The sequence below is a fragment of the Notolepis coatsorum genome, assembly GCF_963971535.1.
Source record: "Notolepis coatsorum genome assembly, chromosome: 12".
NCBI lineage: Eukaryota > Metazoa > Chordata > Actinopteri > Aulopiformes > Paralepididae > Notolepis > Notolepis coatsorum.
This window is the reverse complement of record NC_140176.1, coordinates 107,543,466-107,565,471: the sequence shown is the minus strand read 5'-3', so window position 1 is coordinate 107,565,471 and position 22,006 is coordinate 107,543,466. Positions and strand designations below refer to the sequence as shown.

Sequence of the window (22,006 nt, the reverse complement as noted above, 5' to 3'; positions counted from 1 at the left end):
CAGTTAGTCGACAAAAATAAAATAAAAAGTAGAATATATATATTTATATATCGTTTTTTTTTATCATTCCATTTGGGCTGTGGGGGGTGCTTAATGTCTGAAGGCTTCTTGTCCTCTGCAAAAGCATGCAATTGGTCCACTGATGGATACATCTTGATATTTGTCTAGTCTAGTGTGTTCATTAGATGGGTGAAATCCTCTTTCAGTGCTTCTGTGCCTGTTTTCGTAGGCAGTTAGCCTCTGGTATGCATGCCATTAGCGTTAGAGGCCTTTTTTCTTTTGGAAAGAATGATAAAAAAATATATATATTATAATTTTTTTTTTTTTATGTATTCCACTAAGAGGTTGCCTATGATTCCTTCCTATCCCTAGGTGTGTGAGGTGGGGCCCAGCAAGCTTACCGGACGGGGAGACAGAGGAAACCATGGCGGCTTTGAAAAGGGATCTGCGGAACATCTACTCAGGCATGCAATCTACTTTACTTTTGGTGAATTGACACCATGAATAAATATCCCACATTAAGCAAAAAGGCCACCTTAATATTCAGAATGAGTAATACAATTAAAGGTTTGCCACTCAATTTCCCAGATGTGGCAACATCAAATCTAATTGTTGTTACTTGGTTTGTATGTCTGTACACAGAGGAAGGGATGGGTGGGACAGCGAGAGCAGAACTTCTGATGGAGAGGACCTACGTCATCCTGCGGCGTTACTTGAATAAAATGCCTGCACCAACGATGGTGGCGGTCAAAGAAGAATGGCCTTTTCTCTTCTCTCAGACGGGGCTTTTCTCCCACTTTGGCCTCCTGACAGACACCGATGTCCTTCAAAAGATCAAAGATGCCCTGTGTCATCGAGGACGGACCATCCTGCAGTTCTGCCAGAAACTGGACAACACGAAGATCAGGGATGTTCTGGCCAGATATCATCCAGAGGTTTCGGAGATCAGTGCCTGCATCGTCCTGCTCCTTATGGTGTACTTCAAGGAGCCTACAGAGAAACTACTGCTCGAAGTTGATGTACGTTTATTTAAATATTTAAATATTTAAAATGCGAGTGATTACATTAGGGGCGACTGAAGCTCAGTTGGTAGAGATGGTCGTTCATCGACCGTAGGGTTGGTGGTTCGAATCCTGGCTCTGACTGTCCGCATGTCGGAAGTGTCCTTGAGCAAGACACTTAACCCCCAAGTTGCTCCAAATGGGCCGAGCTGATGTGTGGTGAGCTGTAGTGCGTGGATTAGCTTATCTTCATCCTTTCATAATGTTAAATCTGCTATTGTGTGTTACTTTGTTGCAGACCTGTGCCACTGTTGCTGATGTGAATACTGCAGCACTCCCAAGCACCCCCTGTTTGATAATTCAAGGTAATAATGTTCAGGGATGAGCTTGTGTTCCTTTGCATCGAGGGGGAAAATCTGACAGAAGGCAGTTTGTGATACGGCACACATATGACGCTTATAAATAATATCCTGAGCTGGCATGTCTCATGTTCAACTTTGTCAGTGCTGTAAAGTTGAAACCTTTTTAAATCTTAGACAAACAAAACACTTTGCTTTCATGAAATATTGTAAGCCGTCATTTGAGGCTTTATAAAAGCAGCACAATGAACACAAATCTGTCAGTGCGACCTCATCTTAAATAAGAGACAGCATTGCTTGTTGTAAGAGAGGCAGAGTTGATTTGGCAAAAATATATATATATATATGCATTTTTCTTTTTCTTTTTAATAATCGAATTTTATTTTCATATTCGAATCCCATGCCCATCGAACAAAGCTTTGAAGTATTTAAGACAGCCTTAGTTCTGTGTCATGTCCTTGCAGGAATGTATACCTATCCACAACAACGCATGACGGGGTATCTGTTCATTTCAGGTGACGCAATGCAGCCTTCTGGATGGATGCTATCCATCGAGGGAGAAGTTGTGATGGGCCCACACCCATTATTTTTGCATGGGGTAGCTGCTTTATTCACCAGCTACTATGTCTTCAACCTGGAGTATCCTTCCGTTGGATCATCCACACTTGAGTTCATCCAAAGGTATTTTAACACTCTGAACACATGATCAATGTCATCAGTAAGACTTATCATGCAAAGACTATCGGGCTATTAAGTCCATGCCTTTCTACAGAGGCCATAAAGTAGATTAAATGCTTTGAGTATGAAGCCTGGAACCAACTATGTGAATTGGGACCACACCATCACTTGATGTTGCTGCTATCTTGTTAAGAAATTGACATAATGGTTTAATTCACATTATAGTATGGCTTCAAAATTCGGATGAGTAAACATTATGTTAGAGGTACCATGAAAAAACACAGGTGAGCACCTTGATAAATGCTGAGTCTATTTAAAACTGAAACGTATCTTTGCTTATTAACAGGTTCTTCTTGGGCATCAACCCGGAGAAAGGCTCCAGGGCAAAGAAGCGAAGCGCCATCAACCCTCAAGTGACCACCCTTTTTCGTAAGCTCATAGACTTTGAATGGTCTGCATCTGCATAGACAATCGTCCTTCTCCTGTCGTCCCCTGACGTGAACACCCTTCTTCGTAAGTAAGCTCATAAACTTTGGTCTGCAAAGACAATTGTCCTTCTCCTGTCGTCCCCTGACGTGAACACCCTTCTTCGGAAGCTCATAGACTTTGAATGGTTTGCAAAGACAATTGTCCTTCTCCTGTCGTCCCCTGACGTGAACACCCTTCTTCGGAAGCTCATAGACTTTGAATGGTCTGCATCTGTATAGACAATCGTCCTTCTCCTGTCGTCCCCTGACGTGAACACCCTTCTTCGGAATCTCATAGACTTTGAATGGTTTGCAAAGACAATTGTCATGCTCCTGTCGTCCCTGCGCCTCTTTTGTTATTTTGAGTGCCTCTTTTGTTCTTTTGAGTGAGTGCATAAAGTGTATTCATTAGTTCCATTTTCGGGTAAGACCTGGAAGTACTAGTTTCATGGCGACAGTGGCTCGGGAGGTAGAGCAGTCGTCTGGCAATCCGGAGATTCCCGCTCCTCCCCGGGCAGCGTGTCGATGTGTCCTTGAGCAAGACACTTAACCCCTACATGCTCCCGTCGGTGTGTGAATGGGTAAAATGTGCACAAATTGTAAAAAAAAAAAAAAAACAGCCATTTACCATTTTACTTACGAATATTATTACTTTGTCTTAGTTTTGCCGTTTTGAGCAGTGTTGACCAGCAGTTTATAAAATAATATTTAAAATGTTTATTAGCAACGCCGAGCTTTCAAACCATTGCGTTTCTCTGTACGAAACTCTCGTGCAACTGTGTACCTTTGAATTTTCTCTGTGATACTTGTACAACGAGCGTTTCGCAGAGGACCAGTTCTTCAGAGTTAATATGGGATTTTCCTATGGGTCAAATGTGCACAAATTGTAAAAAAGAAAACAGCATTTACCATTTCAAGAATAAGAATATAATTCTTTGTAATATAATTCTTTGTAATAATTCTGTCTTTTGACAATAAAATCCCATAATTAACTCTGAAGAACTGGCGAAACGCTCGTCATACAAGGTGCATCAGTCAGCTAAAGCCGTTTTGAGCAGTGTTGACCAGAAGTTTATAAAATAATATTTAAAATGTTTATTAGCAATGCCGAGCTTTCAAACCATTGCGTTTCTCTGTCTGAAACCCTCATGCAACTGTGAGTACCTTTGAATTTTCTCTGCGATACTTGTACAACGAGCGGGATTTTCCTATGGGTAAAATGTGCACAAATTGTAAAAAAGAAAACAGCCATTTACCATTTCAAGAATAAGAATATAATTCTTTGTAATAATTCTGTCTTTTGACAATAAAATCCCATAATTAACTCTGAAGAACTGGCGAAACGCTCGTCATACAAGGTGCATCAGTCAGCTAAAGCCGTTTTGAGCAGTGTTGACCAGAAGTTTATAAAATAATATTTAAAATGTTTATTAGCAATGCCGAGCTTTCAAACCATTGCGTTTCTCTGTCTGAAACCCTCATGCAACTGTGAGTACCTTTGAATTTTCTCTGCAATACTTGTACAACGAGCGGGATTTTCCTATGGGTAAAATGTGCACAAATTGTAAAAAAGAAAACAGCCATTTAACATTTCAAGAATACGAATATAATTCTTTGTAATATAATTCTGTCTTTTGACAATAAAATCCCATAATTAACTCTGAAGAACTGGCGAAACGCTCGATGTGCAAGGCGCATCAGTCAGCTAAAGCCGTTTTGAGCAGTGTTGACCAGCAGTTTATAAAATAATATTTAAAATGTTTATTAGCAACGCCGAGCTTTCAAACCATTGCGTTTCTCTGTCCGAAACTCTTGTGCAACTGAGTACCTTTGAATTTTCTCTGCGATACTTGTACAACGAGCAGGATTTTCCTATGGGTAAAATGTGCACAAATTGTAAAAAAGAAAACAGCCATTTACCATTTCAAGAATAAGAATATAATTCTTTGTATATAATTATTTGTAATAATTCTGTCTTTTGACAATAAATGCCGGCTTACCTCGTGTAATTATTTGTAATAATTCTGTCTTTTGACAATAAATGCTGGCTTACCTCATTTGTGCGTTTGGACTGTTGTTTTTAATGTACAATAGCCTACGTGCATTTTTGAAGTCCAGCGCAGTATACTTCCTGGCAGAAGCTCACACTTTGGTTTTCTGTCATGATTAATCACGTCATCCAATAGTATTTGACAGGAAACTATTGTATGAGCTTCCTCCAGAAGTATACTGGAGCTGGGGACTATACAGTTATGCATACCATTGTAAATTGACTGTTATTTTGCCAAATTATATAATATAATAATTATTATTATTCAATTATTTTGTTGGCAAGTCTGAAAAGTAATGCAAAAGACTTGCCAACAAAATAATTGAAAAATTATAATTATTATATTATATAATTTGGCAAAATAACAGTCAATTTACAATGATAGACATGCATAACTCTATAGTCCCCAGCTCCAGTATACTTCTGGAGGAAGCTCATACAATAGTTTCATGTCAAGATACAATAGGATGACGTGATTAAACACGACAGGAAACCAAAGTGTGACCTTCAGGAAGTGTACTGGAGCTGGACTACAAAAATACATGTAGGCTATTGTAAATACACAATACATTGTTGTAATATATATACAACAAAATAATGTGATATTACAGTAATTTCTTACAATTTGATGTTGTGAAGTCACAATACATTGTTGTAATATATATACAACAACATAATGTGATATTACAGTAATTTCTTACAATTTGATGTTGTGAAGTCACAATACATTGTTGTAATATATATACAACAAAATAATGTGATATTACAGTAATTTCTTACAATTTGATGTTGTGAAGTCACAATACATTGCTGTAATATATATACAACAAAATAATGTGATATTACAGTAAATGTCTTACAATTTGATGTTGTGAAGTCACAATATATTGTTGTAATATATATACAACAGAATAATGTGATATCACAGTAATTTCTTACTGTTAGAAGTTGTGAAATTACAACAATGTATTGTACTACCATTACTGTGAAATTACAACACATTGCTGTGAAGCCATTCACAGTAAATTATTGTGAATCTTACTGTAAAAGTCATGCAAAATATTGCCAGTAATTTATTGTAATATCACAGTAATTTCTTACAGTATGAAGTTGTGAAATTACAACAATGTATTGTACTACCATTACTGTGAAATTACAACACATTGCTGTGAAGCCATTCACAGTAAATTATTGTGAATCTTACTGTAAAAGTCATGCAAAATATTGCCAGTAATTTATTGTAATATCACAGTAATTTCTTACAGTATGAAGTTGTGAAATTACAACAATGTATTGTACTACCATTACTGTGAAATTACAACACATTGCTGTGAAGCCATTCACAGTAAATTATTGTGAATCTTACTGTAAAAGTCATGCAAAATATTGCCAGTAATTTATTGTAATATCACAGTAATTTCTTACAGTATGAAGTTGTGAAATTACAACAATGTATTGTACTACCATTACTGTGAAATTACAACACATTGCTGTGAAGCCATTCACAGTAAATTATTGTGAATCTTACTGTAAAAGTTATGCAAAATATTGGCAGTAATTTATTGTAACTTTAGGGTGAACAATTTTACAGTGAAGGGTTTGGGCAAACTCCCGCTGACGATCGACTTGACGTCGGCCGCCGTTGAGAGTTCGCCCGTGCTCCAATTAATAATATGAACACGTGACGACAACCAGGGATGACCCAACACCATGACAGAATAGGGGGAAAAGATGACAAAAAATTGAACCCATTCCCACTCCCCACCCGCCACCCGGATGTGTAATGGAACCGTGCACTGGGTGACGCTCCCACTGCCCAGGGGCCGACCGTCCAGGGCGTAAACCGGTAAGGGAACCCCTAAATCCTCCACTGGGGTTCCCCACTCCTTCACCAATCCCACGTGAATAAAATTGCCCACCGCCCCTGAGTCAATGAGAGCCTTAGTTCCCCTAATGTCACCCCCACAGTTGATCGCCACCTCAACAAATGTACGTGAATCAGTGGGCTTGGCAGGAATGAGCCCACCTGCTGGCGCTTTCTCGAAGCCTGACGGTGCACCTTCTATTCCCGACTGGCGCCGAGCTGATACAGCCTGGACCCGACAGCTGCCGAAGCGGTGACCGGTGCGACCGCACCGGAAACAGCGTCGCTCTTTGATGAAGTCCGAGAGCGACAGCACTCCAAGCTGCATGGATTCATCACCCAGTGGCCCACTCGTATAATGCATGGAAGTATCAACACCAGGAGAAGAAGGAAAACATACCTGGGTGTTGTTGACACGCTCCTTCTCCCTCTCCTGGTGCCGATTGTCCATCTTGATGGCGGTGTTGATCAGCACTTCCAGCTGCTCGGGGATCTCACGCACGGAGAGCGCATCTCGCATCCGCGCTGAGAGTCCCCTGACGAACAGAACCACGCAGACGTTCTCCGACCAAGCTGTCTCCCGAGCCAAGATCCGAAAATTGATAGCGTAAGCTGCGACCGTAAGCTGCGACCGAGGCCCTGCCGGCAGTCGAGAAGACGACCGCCAGCCTCGAAGATCGAGAGTACCCGGTAAGTATCGAATACTCTTCTCAACTCCCGGGTAAAGGCGTCCAGACTGTCGCAGATTATCGCTCCCGCCTCTAATTCCGCCGTAGCCCAGGAGAGAGCTTGACCGGTGAGTAGCGTGATAATATACGCTACCTGTGCTATCTCCGATGGAAATGATCGTGGTTGCAGCCGGAAAACGAGTAGACACTGGGTGATGAATTCCCGACATCCATCCGGTGATCCATCATAGCGAGCAGGCGCCTGCAGTCGTGGCTCGTGGGACCGTTCCTGGACCCCGAACACCCCCCGACTCTCCTCTGCGTGGACCGCTGCTTCTCCCGTCGCCGACTGAACTCCAGCCACTCCTTCTTGGGCTTGTCGGGCTGTGGCCAACGCCGACTGCGCCACCGCTTGGGATGAGCCGACGATCCTGTTGGGTCGGACTAACTCGGCGCTGACCAGCTGTTGATGTTCTTCCATCCGCTCCTGGGCCGCCCTCTGCACCTGGAGCATCTCCATGATTGCCTCCATGGAACTCTGATGGTCAGGTCTTCTGTCAGGAGTGGAGGTAGGTGAGTTCCAATGGGTGAAGGCAATCACAGAGACGGAGAGTGTTTACTCTTGAACAGGTTCGACTTTAATAGTAAGAACACAAGAGTAATTTCTAAGAGAGATAAATGCTAAATAGCACAGGCAGGAAATAAGGTAAATAGGAGCTTATTGGAGGTCCAGAGTTGAACCGTCCGCGTTTTCCCCGAACGCAATTAGTGAAGACCTGACAATGAACAAGCAGAAGACAGGTAGGTTACATAGACACCAAATACCAACATTCCACACACACCCCCGTGACAGCCAATCAGGAACCACCCCTAAGTGACAGCACTAATTGACAGGGAAAGGACAGGTGACAAGCCCAGTGACATATGCCAGGAATGTGGGTGGTCACCGACCTCAGTCGGTGTCCAGAACGTAACAGAGGTGCCTTTGTGGCTTATTTAGATTTTTCCACAATACCTCTTTATTGAGCGTTGTCCTGTTTTTTGGACTTGATTTATTTTCTTAAATACTCACTTTGAGGCTTCCACCTGTAAAGGTTGTTTTTTGTTGTTTATTTTCCCCCTTCTCCTTAATGTCTGCTTAACCAGTTTAGTGGTCGTTGTTATACAAATAACTTAAAGAGTCCCTATTATTTGCTAGTGGCCCAAACACCCGCAGCCCTCACAATTACACAGCACTTTATCTATTTATTCTTACACATTTGCACTACCTCTTCTATCCATTTTTGCATATTGTACGTATTACTTTTGTATATATTGTATATGTTGTATAGCAGGGGTGGCCAACCCGCGGCTCGCGATCCGCATGTGGCCCTTTGCCCGTCAATGTGTGGCTCTTCCATCCATAAAAAAATATATAATAATTATAATCTTTTTTTTATGTCACTCATTCCATAAGGACGTAGAATAAACATTTACAGATTTAAATGACCATTTGCATGTTCTTGGTATCTGAATCTAGGGACATCTATGGATCTCAGGGAATGTATTCCCAGTGTCAGAAATAGTGTGTCTGTTACTAGGCTTGAGTAAATTGTAATGAACCAAATGAGAATATCAATTATATATATAAAAAAAAAAAAATCTGACTGTGAATAACACCATGCTAAAATTGACCAGACATGAAAAATCTAAGCAAATGAATAAAGGGAAGATAATTAAACAGAATGTTTTGTAGATACAGTACTGAATTCTGCCATATTTTTTATAATGTACATTTCTCCAACATTTTTTATCATATTGCAACACTGTTTTTTGCTAGATGTTCACAGAAAGGTAGAGAAACTAACTGTTCTGTTTTATGGCAATAAAGTTCAGGTTTGTGGGAGATAATCCCAAAAAATAAGAGAAATAAAAAAGTTAATCCAGAAGTCAGATGATTGACAGGGGCTGGCGTGAGCTGGGTAGGGTCGAAATTCGAAATTCGAAAGCCCTGGGTCTCTTCCTTCAAAAGACTACACTCACTTTTGGATGTGCCACTTCCTCCTGTCAATATGCGCCAAGTTTCCGACTCAATGCCCTGAGATTTCTATAATCTTATATTTCACTAATAACAGTTAAAAAATCATTGGTAAACAAACGTAAAGCTGAAAATATACACTTTTACTGTATATCTCGGGCTTAAGAGGTTAACCCTGTGAGGCCCAAATAAAAAATACATTAGCAACTTCAGAGGCCAGAGGGTGAGACCTATAAACACATGAAGGGTGCCGTGACTGAAAAAAAGGTTGAGAAACGCTGGTATATGGTGTGGCTCTTTGTGGTACCACAGTAATTTTTGTGGCTCTTAGTCTCTGACTGGTTGGCCACCCCTGTTGTATAGTGTTTGGTCTTTTACTGTGTACTGTATGAGGCACAATCTCAGGAGGCTCATACAGAATCAAGCATTTCACTGTAATGTGACAAATAAAACAAAACTTGAACTTGAATTTGCAGTCATTAACCTTGCCCAAGACTTTAAGCGCCATTGTCGATCCACCTAAGTGGCTTTCCAATGAATAGCCTAAATAATTTATGGAGATTTTTGGTATCAAATAAGTCCCATAGGAGCTGCAAGTGGTATTTCTTTGTTAAAATAAGTATTAAATAGCTCTACATTCTGACAGCCATCACAGATCTATAGTGTTTGGTCAGTAACATGGTCTCCCCTCCACTGCAGTAAACACAAAACACAGTTCCTGGTATCCTGTTCCCACTTCATCCACTCAGGTGAGAGCACCCTAGATATTTGACTTGTTTCAAGCTCATTATTTGCTTAAAACTAGTATTTCCGTTTTTGCAGTGTGGACTAAGTTCTCTCTCCTCTCAGATTATTTCATAGTTTCATAGTTTCCTCATTCATTCATTCATTCATTCATTCATTCATTCATTCATTCATTCATTCATTCATTCATTCCTTGTAGTCGCCCAGGGAGTCTCTGGTTTAACCACGAAAACTACGATTCCCACAATGCCTGGTGTCCTGCGACCTGCTGACGTCACCGATCAGGAAGTAGCGTGTTACGCGTCCAAAGGACAAAACATAAACAGACCGTGCTCGTCTTCTTTGATGTATCTCACCTAAAGTATAATTAAGGTAAGCATGTTGTTGTGCACATGATCTATTCCGTTACACATGTTGTCTTTGCGTTGATGTGTCTGTCACTGGTCGTCATCTTGCTTAGCCTACTCCTGCCTCTGTAGCTCAAATGAACTATAGCCCAGATAACGTAACGTTAAGTTACATACTCCCAATGTAATGTAACGTTAGTAGCCTACATTGTTTTGTGAAAGATCGAACATTCTCAAAATGTCCTGGTCATCCTTATTATAGTAGCTAGGTAAGTTAAGTCAGAGGTAGGTACGTTACAGTTGGTAAACATTGCAAACTTTGTCTATATAATCTTTATTTGACTTTGTTTAGAAGCCAACACAAGATGCAGACAACAAGTATTACAGAAATCAATCAATATGCTGCCTTGTGAAAATGTGTAGGTTCATTGGCCAACAAAAAACTCACCTTTGTCGACATTACAAGTTTTCATTACATGAATGTATTTACATTACCTTTATAATATAACTGTGATAGGGCACACAGACCCTCACCTGCACCTTTTGATGACACTGTCTGCTTGCTCATAATATACATATTATGCTTGATTGATTGTACATTTTATTAACAGATTGCAGAATGGGTACAATACAGGGCTCAATACACACACATATTCAGAGTTAGTTATTTGTATAATCGTATTGCCTATGTAGACTGTCTTCTGCTACTACCCTGCCCATACCTGTACCCCCCCCCCCCCATGCTGCTATGACATCCGCATTTTCACCATCATTAATTATTATTCAACTGTTTAAACAGTCATTCAGAACTGCACTGTTGCATTATTTTACTCTGTCTATTCTATATACTAGCTATTTTATTACACTGCACTCACTATTGCACTATTTTACTCTGTCTGGTGTCTACTCTATTTTGCTCTTTTAATACGTAAACAAAGAGGCCTATTGGGATGGTGGATCTATTTTGTCTATTTGGATTACTTTTATGTCAGCACTTTATGCGTTGTTCTTGATCTGACCATCTTTTACTGCTGTGAAGCACTTTGAGCTGCAATTCTTGTATGAAAGGTGCTATACTAATAATGTTTATCATTATTATTATCTTATCTTATTTGTGGCTTCTCTACAAACTTTAATTTAATAATTTATTATTATTATAAAAAAAAAAAAAGTATTGAAAAAACAACAAACGTTTCCTCCACAGGTCTGTCTGTCCCTCTGTCTTCCTGTCGGTCTTCCCTCTGTCCCCTCATCATGGCACTGGCGGGCGTGAGAGTCATCGAGCTGGCGGGCCTGGCGCCGGCCCCCTTCTGCGGCATGATCCTGGCGGACTTCGGCGCCAAGGTGATCCGCGTGGACCGGACCCGGGTTGCCATGGCGATGGACACGCAGGCCCGGGGCAAGCGCTCGGTGGCGCTCAACCTCAAGACCCCCGAGGGCGTCGCCGTGCTCAGGAAGCTCTGCGTCCAATCGGACGTCGTGCTGGAGCCCTACCGCAAAGGTCAGAGGTCGACGATTTCTTACCCGATAGTCTTCTCCGTTGAAAATATATGTATAACACAGAGTCTAAACTATGCTGGTGTTTTAGGGCGCCCTCGATGCCAAAAAAACAATCTTTTATCAAAGCCTTGGTGTCACTTTTGATAGTGATTTTAAATTTGACAGACAAATTGGGTCTGTGGTTAAAGGCTCCTATTTTCAGTTGAGGCTCCTGACCAAAGTGAAGCCCTACCTCTCTCCCAATGACCTGGAGAGGGTCATCCATGCGTTCATATCGTCCAGGCTGGACTACTGTAATGCCCTGTATGTGGGTCTAGACCAGCTCTCCCTGCGACGCCTGCAGCTATAGTGCAGAACGCTGCTGCACGCCTCTCGACCGGCACAAATAAGCGTGAACACATCAAATCATAGCTGGCTTCCCTGCACTGGCTCCCCGTTCGTTTCAGGATTGATTTTTAAATTGCAATGTTTGTGTTTAAGGCATTAAATGGTCTGGCCCCTCGGTATCTAGCTGAACTTCTCCATGTTGGCCCCCCAGCTAGAGCACTGAGGTCATCAAACAAACTACTTTTAGATGTCCCGAGGTCTAGGCTCAAAACAAAAGGTGACAGAGCTCGCCGGTTTGTCCGAGGTAAGCGACAGTTGTGATTGGAGGATCAAGAAAAGAGGGCAGGGTTTGAGATAGGTCATGAACAGTCTTCCACTACAAATTATGTCTGCTCAGACCCTAGAGAGTTTTAAAGCTCAGCTGAAGACTCACCTGTTTTTATTGGTGTATTGAGGCTTAGTAAAGCCACACATCCCCGGTCGTGTCGTGTTTGTTTTTAATGTATTGTAGCTTTTGATTTTTTGTATACTGTATTTTTGTATTTTTAGTATTTCTGTTTTTATATTGTTGTTAAAGCACTTTGGTGCAACCTCGGTTGGTTTTAAATGTGCTATATAAATACAGTTGACCTTGAGTATAATGAAGCCAGGGGAGAACAAACACAATGATATAATAATAACCTTGTTTCTAGGCAACAGGGATCTTGCCATGTGCGTGCGAGTTTCTAGAAAGTGCTATTAGCCCTCAAGGTCTTTGGTTATTTATCCAGTTTGGGAAAATCCATAGAAATGGCAAATAGTAGAGAAGCGATCCGAACACGGTTTATATTGGTTTATATTGGTTTATTGCTCCAGCAGTGTTCCCCTTAGGATTCTTTCCAGGGGGGGTGGTAGGCCCCCCGAAACTACTAGTGTTGTCGCGGGGCGTGCGTGTCACGGATACGTGGTGTCAACAGTGTCGTCATAGACAGTGTCGTAAGGCGGTTGGTGGCATCGGAAAATAAGATTTTTTTTTTAGCTCTTCCAGACATTTAAATTAAATCTATTGTTTTCAATACAAATACACCTCCTGTTCACTGTAAAGTGCCACATTTTTATGTATTGAGCTTTAAACTTTAAGTTCCATTTTTTGGAACTCACAACCTAAAATCCCTCCCTATCCCAAACCGTTCCTACAACAATTTTTTTTTATGTTGCGTGATCACGTAATATACATTTATTATGTATTATGTTTTGTATGTTTAAATATCAACATTATCTGTCCATCCTCAGTAAATACTATCAAACTCCTCTGACCTCATCTGGTCTTTCCAAAGACCAGAGATCGGACGCAAACACACACACACACAGAAAGGGAGAATGCCCCCCTTCCTCAGTCCCCACTAATGGACCTCTGCTGTTTTGTCTATGCCTCTCTGATCAGGGTTAGCTTAGTTAGCGTAAGCAGCTAACGTTAGTTTAGGTATTTAACGCGACGTGGGTAGGGCTGTCCCCGACTAAGGATTTGGATGGTCGACTATGATTGGCCAAAATTTGCCGTTAGTCGACTATTGGTCGACAAAAAAAAATTGTATAATATTTAAAAAAAACAAAAATTTAAATATATATATATTTTTTATCATTCCATTTGGGCTGTGGGGGGTGCTTAATGTCTGAAGGAGTCGAATGAAGGCTTCTTGTCCTCTGCAAAAGCATGCAATTGGTCCACTGATGGATACATCTTTTTTTTTATCCACTTTTTCTCCCATTTTCTATTTTCTCCCATCCCAATTCAACCCTCCCCTGTCTCGCACGCTGTTTCTTGCCTCCCACAAGCCGGCTGCAATGTGGACGAAGCCATACATAGCACGAGTCCCCTCCGATACTCGAGGTAGCAGCCGTCGCATCTTTTCACCTGCGCAGCGCGATCTTTCAGCGTCAGGGGTCTGCGCTTTGGAGGGGCGCCGCCCCCATCGCTTCTTGATTCTACTGCGCAGGCGCACCAACCGACCTGTAGGAGTCGCTGTCCACAACGTCCGATCCCCACCCCTCAGTTTTCCCTCCCCTTAATACTGCCAATTGTATTAGTACGGACGACCAGCCAAACTGAAAACAATGTGGAGAGCTGGGCTCGAACCCAGCGACTCCAGCATTGGTGGTGAGTGCCTTGCCCACTGCACCACCTAGCCGCCCCTGATGGATACATCTTGATATTTGTCTAGTCTAGTGTATTCATTAGATGGGTGAAATCCTCTTTCAGTGCCTCTGTGCCTGTTTTCGTAGGCAGTTAGCTTCTGGTATGCATGCCATTAGCGTTAGCCACGCTTCTAGGCCTCTTTTCTTTTGGAAAGAATGATAAAAAAAATTTAAATAAATGTTTTTATTAAAGAAAATATATATATATATTTATATTCGACTAAGAGGTTGGCTGGTCGACTACGGCTCCTTTTTTCTGTTGTAACTTCATCTTTCAATATTTTTCAATATCTTATTTAACATTACTGCAGCATAATCCCTAAAGAAAACCTTGTTGCCAGATTCCTGAATGTGTTTAGATACTCAGTTTTACTCTACAAGAACAACCTACATACTTATCTATATACTTGTAATGAGGCTACCTTTCGCTGAGAGACATCCTCAAACTATTGTAGTTTTAAAACTAAAATATCTCCACAGGATTTTGACACGTAACAAACACATCCTTAACTGTGGAGGCTGTAAATAATATCTGTGCCGGGCATTGCCATTTCCAATCCAGATAACTTGACCCCTACTGTATATGTAGGTCTTGAATAAATTAGATTATGAATAATATAAATGATATCGTTTTGAACTGTTTCCCTTCCTTTAGTAAAAGAGCATTGGAACTTACGTATAGTATATATAGTATAGTAAACACATTGCGATAAGGAACCCACACGGGCTAATGGTTGCCAGGATTTCTATTGAGGTGCAAAATACCATGTCTGCTATCAGCTATGTTTAAAGCCCTGCAGACACAGTGCAAGTCAAGGACGATGGCAGGCTTATCGAGGTGTGATATATGTGTTTTATGATGATGTGGGAGGAAAGAGAGTCCCCAGAGGGATCATTTGTACGGACAAACTGTTATCAGCTGTGCTGTAAATCCCTAGAGATCATCCCTATTGTACACCCTGAGAGATTTATATACACGCTGCTTGCCATTTCCTTCCATGACTTGCATGTAAAACGAGTTATGGGAGTGAGGGAATTGCCAACTCTCGACAATAGCTCTAGTAATAATTAGACAATGGTGTCGATTGGAGAAGCTGATCGATTGGACGATACTTGATTGTAGCTGTTTAGGAGGGGGTACCCCTACATGGCAGTGAGATTCATTGTTCTTGTACTCTCGTATTATTGTTATAGTATATGCTATTGTCAAGAAGGAAGTACATTATTTTCAATCGTGGCTTTAATTCGTATAGCCGAGAAGCAGTCTCCTAGCAGCTTCATTAATCCCGACCCACCTCAGCCACAGCATAACTGAGACCGGCTACGGAAACAAATCATAAATAGACTACTGTAAATAAAATAGCCTAGGATAGGCTATACAGGGGTTCCCAACCTTTATTCCCCAGAGCCCCACGATTCCTTGAAGACATAGGAATATGATACGATATAAAGGTATACTGGTCAGTCAGCGAGGAGATAGCCCACAGCGGATAGCCATTAAATGCCATTTGAGAATATAGGCTAAACACTTTGGTCGCCAGGTTTATATTCTTAATATACCATCCTCCGCCAGCTCTATTTGTCTATGGGGATGTTTACCTTCTTTGCAGGGCTATAACTTTTTAAATTGTATTGCTAAATTGACATTACTATGGCCCATTCAACGTCCTATATCTATTGTTCAGGGTGTAGCAACGTTATACTTTTTCATTCACATATTCATACTAAAATAAGGTCTAAAGTATAAGTATGTTTTTATCGTTTTCTGCAGCTTTCTCCAGAACGTGATTTATAGCCCCAAATGCATTATATTGATGATGAAATACAGTTTGATAGGAATCTGCGCGAGATAAAAAATTTCAAATGGACGTGCTTCTAGAAGTTACTACTGATCATCTGATGTTGACCGGATGGGGGGAGGGTTGTTTATAATTCCGTGGACAACGTTAGATGATTCATCTAGTGTGGGTGATATGATCATTAGAGCAGTTAGTATCGAACACGTTAAAAAATAACACTGAATCTTACCGTAGCTTCCTCATAGCGTTGGGCGATGAGCGTGGAACAGAAATATTCCTATTATGGGATGTAGAAATATGTGATCCATTTCCAGGTTGTATAATAGTATATACGTCCAAATCATGTTGTTTATCGAGTTATTGGTAACGGATTGCTATCCGTTGTGTCTAGCTCGAGTCCTGGGACTATTACCGAGTGATCGGACCGAATTGAAATGAGCACCAGCTTCCATTTCCTGTTTCCGCTCTGGGCGATCCGCCGATCGGTCACCAGATGGCGCTCTTGAACCGTTGGAGAGTTGAGAGGGGCTCAACAGTAGATCTCAAGTCTCCGGGGGAGAAATATGATTTCGATCACAGATTTTTGAAATATTGATATCAAAGACGTGGTACGGCGTCTTTGGCAGAATGAGCATGGCGGGGAAAGACGTCCTACGGCGTTTTTGACGATTAAAGTGTTAAGGCAAAACGACGGCCTATAGCCTATACATATTATTTAATGTTTTCATAAGCGTAAAGATACAAGGACAACAGTTATATTAGCGATCAAGTTAGTTTACTGTATGCAGGTGCGGGGCTCCGTGTGACATGTCTGTGCCATGCTGCGTTATGCGCAAATTACTGTTGCATAATGTAGGCTATGCATATATAATTTATATAGGCTATACCTAATGCCGACATCAAAATAGATTGTATGCCTCTACAAATCATATTAAACCATGCAGGTAGACAATTTACGGAGAACTTTAATCCCTGGGTAATCGAACTTTAAAAGAACAAAGCGAAAAAGGGCATTCATATGGTCCAGCATGGTTATTATTAATGACACCAACGCCAAACAGTGGTTAACGGTCTTTATTAGTGTTTGCGCTGCCCAGGCAGCAATGGTCTTTAGGAAGTTAATAGATATCATATCCGACTGTTTCCGACATCACCGTGTACATGTCTGTCAGCCTGTCGCGTATTTCTCCCACGCGTTCGCTCGGTTTAGTCCACTTTTCCACATTTCATGGGGGTGTTTCATTACCGTATATGGTTAATTACGGGCGGTTCTATATGCAAATACTTAAAATCGTACACGAGCGTGGAGCGTAGATCAAGTGATATTTATCAACACAGAGTACTTGCAGGTGTGCGTGGGACACGTCTACGCACGTGTGATAAATTCCGATTTTTCTGTACGTACACAGATTCTAAATTCTGTGCTTAAGAATGAAAATGGAACACTTTCTAAGAATTGTTGATAAATGAGGGCCCCAGGCTCTGCTGTGAGCGTCTCCAGGATGAACTGGAATAGAAATATGACATAAATAAAACAATATGCAATATGGAAGGGAGGACCAGTGCCGAGGTGGATGAGATCTGTGGTGTCAGGGAAATTGATTTCAAGGGGAGATATGGACGTCTCAGGTGGTTTGGACATGTGAGAATATCGGAGGAGATGATTGTGGACGGGCGCAGGCCGAGAGGGAGACCGAAGCAGATGTGGAGGGGATGTGTGGAAAATGATATGAGGGATCTGGAGATACATGAAGACATGGCACAAAACCGTGCCCAGTGCCGTGGAGTCATCGCCCCGTCCAACCTCACTGTAGTGGGGAAAAAAGGACGTAAAGCGAAGAAGATGATGATTATGCCCTAAATATAGTGCCACTAAGTGGTGCAGTTAAAATGCAACTAACGATTATTTTGGTAGTCGACTAATCTGTCGATTCTTTTTTCGATTAGTCGACTAATCTAACGATTATTTCCGTCCGGGCTCTTAGCAGACTTCTTAGCTTAACACTTTGACTGCCGGGAGCCGTCTTTAGACGTCTTTGCTGGCCATGCTAAAGTTGCCGGGGGACGCTGTACGTCGTCTTTATATCAATATTTAAAAAATCTGCGATCGGATTCATAATGTCCCTCCGCTGGCCTGAGATCCACCAGCAGGACCCACTGAGCTCTCTGGCGGTTCAGGAGCGCCATCTGGTGGCCGATCGGCGCAAGCGCTTAACAGGAAGCGCATTAGAGGTTTTGCTAGACGTCCGTATTGCTTCCGGCCACTCGGTACATGTCCCGTGACTCTAGCTCGTCACTCTACATAGCGATCGATTGCCAATAACTCGATAAACAACATGATTTGGACGTATATACCATTATACAAGCTGGAGATGGACCGGGTAATAATATATCCCATAATGATAAAATTTCTACTCGACGATGATCGCCCAACGGCGCGCGGAGACTGGGGTGAGTTTCAGCGTGTAACGTTACCGTCTTCGATAATAACTGATATTATCAACATTTGACCCACATTAGATGATATAATCATCCAGGCCAGGTAGTTGATGTCGTGTCCAGCAGCGGTAGCGTAGGAGCCGCTCTGCCCGTAGCCAGTGAGCCGGGCGTAGATCAGACGCGGGTTCTCCCTCAGCAGCTGCCCACGGAATTATAAACGCCCCCTCGCCCATCCGGTCAACATCAGATGACGTGTAGTAACTTCTAGAAGTACGTCTAGTTGGAATTTTTTATATCGCGCTGATTGCCATCAAACTGTATTTCATCATCAATATAATGCATTTGGGGCTATATATCACGTTCTGGAGAAAGCTGCAGAAAGAGATGAAAACATACTTATACATTAGATTAGACCATACTTTACTATGAATATGTGAATGAAAAAGTTTAACGTTGCTACACAATGAACAATACATATAGGACTTTGAATGGGCCCTAATAATGGCAATGTAGCAATAGAATTTAAAAAGTTATAGCCCTGCAAAGAAGGGGACTTTCTCCATAGACAAATAGCGCTGGCAATCTATGGTATATCATTAATTTAACCTTAGGCAACCAAAGTGTTAACATAACAGACCGACAGTAAGTTTGGGGGAACTAATGGGATAACTGGGGTTGCAATGAAATTGAAATGAAATTGAATGAAATAAAATAATAATAATAATAATAATAATAATAATAATAATAATAATAATAATAATAATAATAATAATAATAATAATAATAATAATAATAATAATAATAATAATAATAATAATAATAATAATAATAATAAATAATATATACTTCTTAGCTTAACATCCCAGGGAACTAATGGGATAACTGGGGATGTTGTTTGGTCCTGACAAGAGTCTCAAAGTCAGGGGTGATGGTAGACAAAGCAACTCTGAGGTCATGCTCAATGTCCAACCTGTTCCTCTGCTTTGTCTTCAGCTGGACCAGAGCTGAGAAGCCACTTTCACAAAGATAGTTAGTGCAAAAAAAATATATAAAAGAAATAAATAAAAAATACGCATCGACGCAAAAATTCGCCGTTGGCGAGTTTTTATGATCGACGTCGTCGACTAAACGTTGCAGCCCTAGTTGTGAGTAGGTTGCTTTTTATTTATTTATTTATTATTATTTATTTAGATTATACATTTATAATTGTAATGTGAGACAATTCAAACTGAATGATAAGGAAATGATGTTCACAAGGTACAGGGATGAGGAAGGGATTTGACATTCACGGGTGTTTACACTTTTATTTGATTTCTTTCATGTTTTACATGTATAGTTTTTGTTTTGCATATATATATATATATATATATATTTGTTTTGTAAAGTTTTAAATTAGTACATTCATTTGAGTAGTGGAAAAGGGGTAGGATTAAATATGTGTACTTCTTCCTACTCCTTTTCGAACATGTAAATTCAGTTATGTTTTGCTTTGAGATCAATGATTTGTTTTGATTTCATATTGTTTGTATTTATTTACGAAATAAAGATTAAAAAATAATTAAATAACGTGTGCCGTGTCCCAGGTGTGATGGAGAAGCTGGGCCTCGGTCCAGAGGAGCTGCTGAGGGAGAACCCGCGTCTGATCTACGCCCGGCTCACTGGCTACGGGCAGAGCGGCTCCTACGCTACCGCTGCTGGACACGACATCAACTACCTGGCCTTGTCTGGTAAGAACATCACACGCAACCCTACGGCCATCTTATTACACGTTTCTATTGAACCCCTTCACTAACACACTAACATTTCACTACCACACTACAGACGGTTAACAGTCTGCAGTGTGGTAGTGGAGGGGTTAACCTTCTGTAGTGTGGTAGTGAAGGGGTTAACCTTCTGTAGTGTGGTTGTGAAGGGGTTTACCTTCTGTAGTGTGGTTGTGAATGGGTTAACCTTCTGTAGTGTTATTGTGAAAGGGTTAACCTTATGTAGTGTGGTTGTGAATGGGTTAACCTTCTGTAGTGTTATTGTGAAAGGGTTTACCTTCTGTAGTGGTTGTGAATGGGTTAACCTTCTGTAGTGTTATTGTGAAAGGGTTAACCTTCTGCAGTGTGGTAGTGAAAGGTTAACCGTCTGTAGTGTGGTAGTGAAAGGGTTAACCGTCTGTAGTGTGGTTGTGAATGGGTTAACCTTATGTAGTGTTATTGTGAAAGGGTTAACCTTCTGCAGTGTGGTTGTGAAAGGGTTAACCTTCTGCAGTGTGGTAGTGAAAGGTTAACCGTCTGCAGTGTGGTTGTGAAAGGGTTAACCTTCTGCAGTGTGGTAGTGAAAGGTTAACCTTCTGTAGTGTGGTAGTGAAGGGGTTAACCTTCTGTAGGAGGTCGGGGGTCAGGGACTACAGCCCCCTCAGCATCGACGGGGCACCGGTTGAGAGAGTGAACAGTTTTAAGTACCTCGGAGCCCACATATCCAAGGACTTGACATGGACCACACACATTGACAGTGTTGTGAAGAAGGCACGACAACGCCTCTACTTCCTCAGGCGCCTAAGGAAGTTCCAAGTCAGTCAGAAGATCCTTAAGAACTTCTACTCATGTACAATAGAGAGCATCCTGACTGGCAATATCACCTCCTGGTTTGGGAATAGCACTGCACAAGACCGTAGCAGACTACAGAGAGTGGCCATCAGGATGCTCAACGAACAATAACACTATACAACAACCATCAAATGCACACAGCACACACATCCACACGCACACACTCACTTTAAACAAACAACTCACTGCAGCACCCACTTTAACCACTTTAGTACACCTAAGCACACTTTATATTTATTGGCAAAGAATTTGCACTACAACCCATACCTCATTACACCTTACTGTAAATTGTACCTAAATTGTACCTCATCCCATTTCTGCTTTGCACTATATAGTATATTGTATAGTATATTGTATGGTAACTCAGTTACTTATACTCTGCATTGTACATATGTACATATTGAACACTTGTGTCTACGTACATGACTTCTATTTTATACTGCTATACTTATTTTATTTTATACTTATATTTTTTGTCTAGCACGGTCTCTGGAGCATAACAGAAAGAAGCATTTTGTATAAAAGTATTCTGTACTTCTGTATGACAACTAATAAAGAAACTTGAACTTGAAACTTGTAGTGTGGTTGTGAAAGGGTTAACCTTCTGTAGTGTGGTAGTGAAAGGGTTAACCTTATGTAGTGTGGTTGTGAAAGGGGTAAGCCTTCTGTAGTGTGGTTGTGGAAGGTTAACCTTCTGTAGTGTGGTAGTGAAAGGTTAACCATCTGTAGTGTGCTAGTGAAGGGGTTAACCTTCTGTAGTGTGGTTGTGAAAGGGTTAACCTTATGTAGTGTGGTTGTGAAAGGGTTAACCTTCTGTAGTGTGGTAGTGAAATGGTTAACCTTCTGTAGTGTGGTAGTGAACGGGTTAACCTTCTGTAGTGTGGTTGTGAAAGGGTTAACATTCTGTAGTGTGGTAGTGAAAGGGTTAACCTTCTGTAGTGTGGTTGTGAAAGGGTTAACCTTATGTAGTGTGGTTG

The 22,006-nt window shown here is 41.2% G+C and overlaps 2 protein-coding genes across 2 annotated transcripts in view; both read left to right on the top strand.

Annotated features, from left to right (window-relative positions):
* The first annotated feature begins 658 nt into the window (after positions 1-658).
* LOC311237661 (uncharacterized protein) lies at positions 659-2,568 on the top strand. Its single transcript, XM_084325629.1, has 4 exons — positions 659-1,019; positions 1,300-1,366; positions 1,876-2,041; positions 2,385-2,568. The coding sequence occupies exons 1-4, from the start codon at positions 681-683 to the stop codon at positions 2,503-2,505; spliced, it is 693 nt and encodes a 230-aa protein (XP_084181755.1). The 5' UTR covers positions 659-680; the 3' UTR covers positions 2,506-2,568.
* An 8,861-nt stretch (positions 2,569-11,429) lies between these two features.
* Positions 11,430-22,006, top strand: part of amacr (alpha-methylacyl-CoA racemase) — a 103,815-nt gene continuing 93,238 nt past the window's right edge. Inside the window, exons 1-2 of the mRNA XM_084325694.1 lie at positions 11,430-11,696; positions 20,019-20,162. Coding sequence (XP_084181820.1) covers positions 11,450-11,696; positions 20,019-20,162 — 391 coding nt within the window. The 5' untranslated portion in view covers positions 11,430-11,449. The remainder of the gene's footprint in view (positions 11,697-20,018; positions 20,163-22,006) is intronic.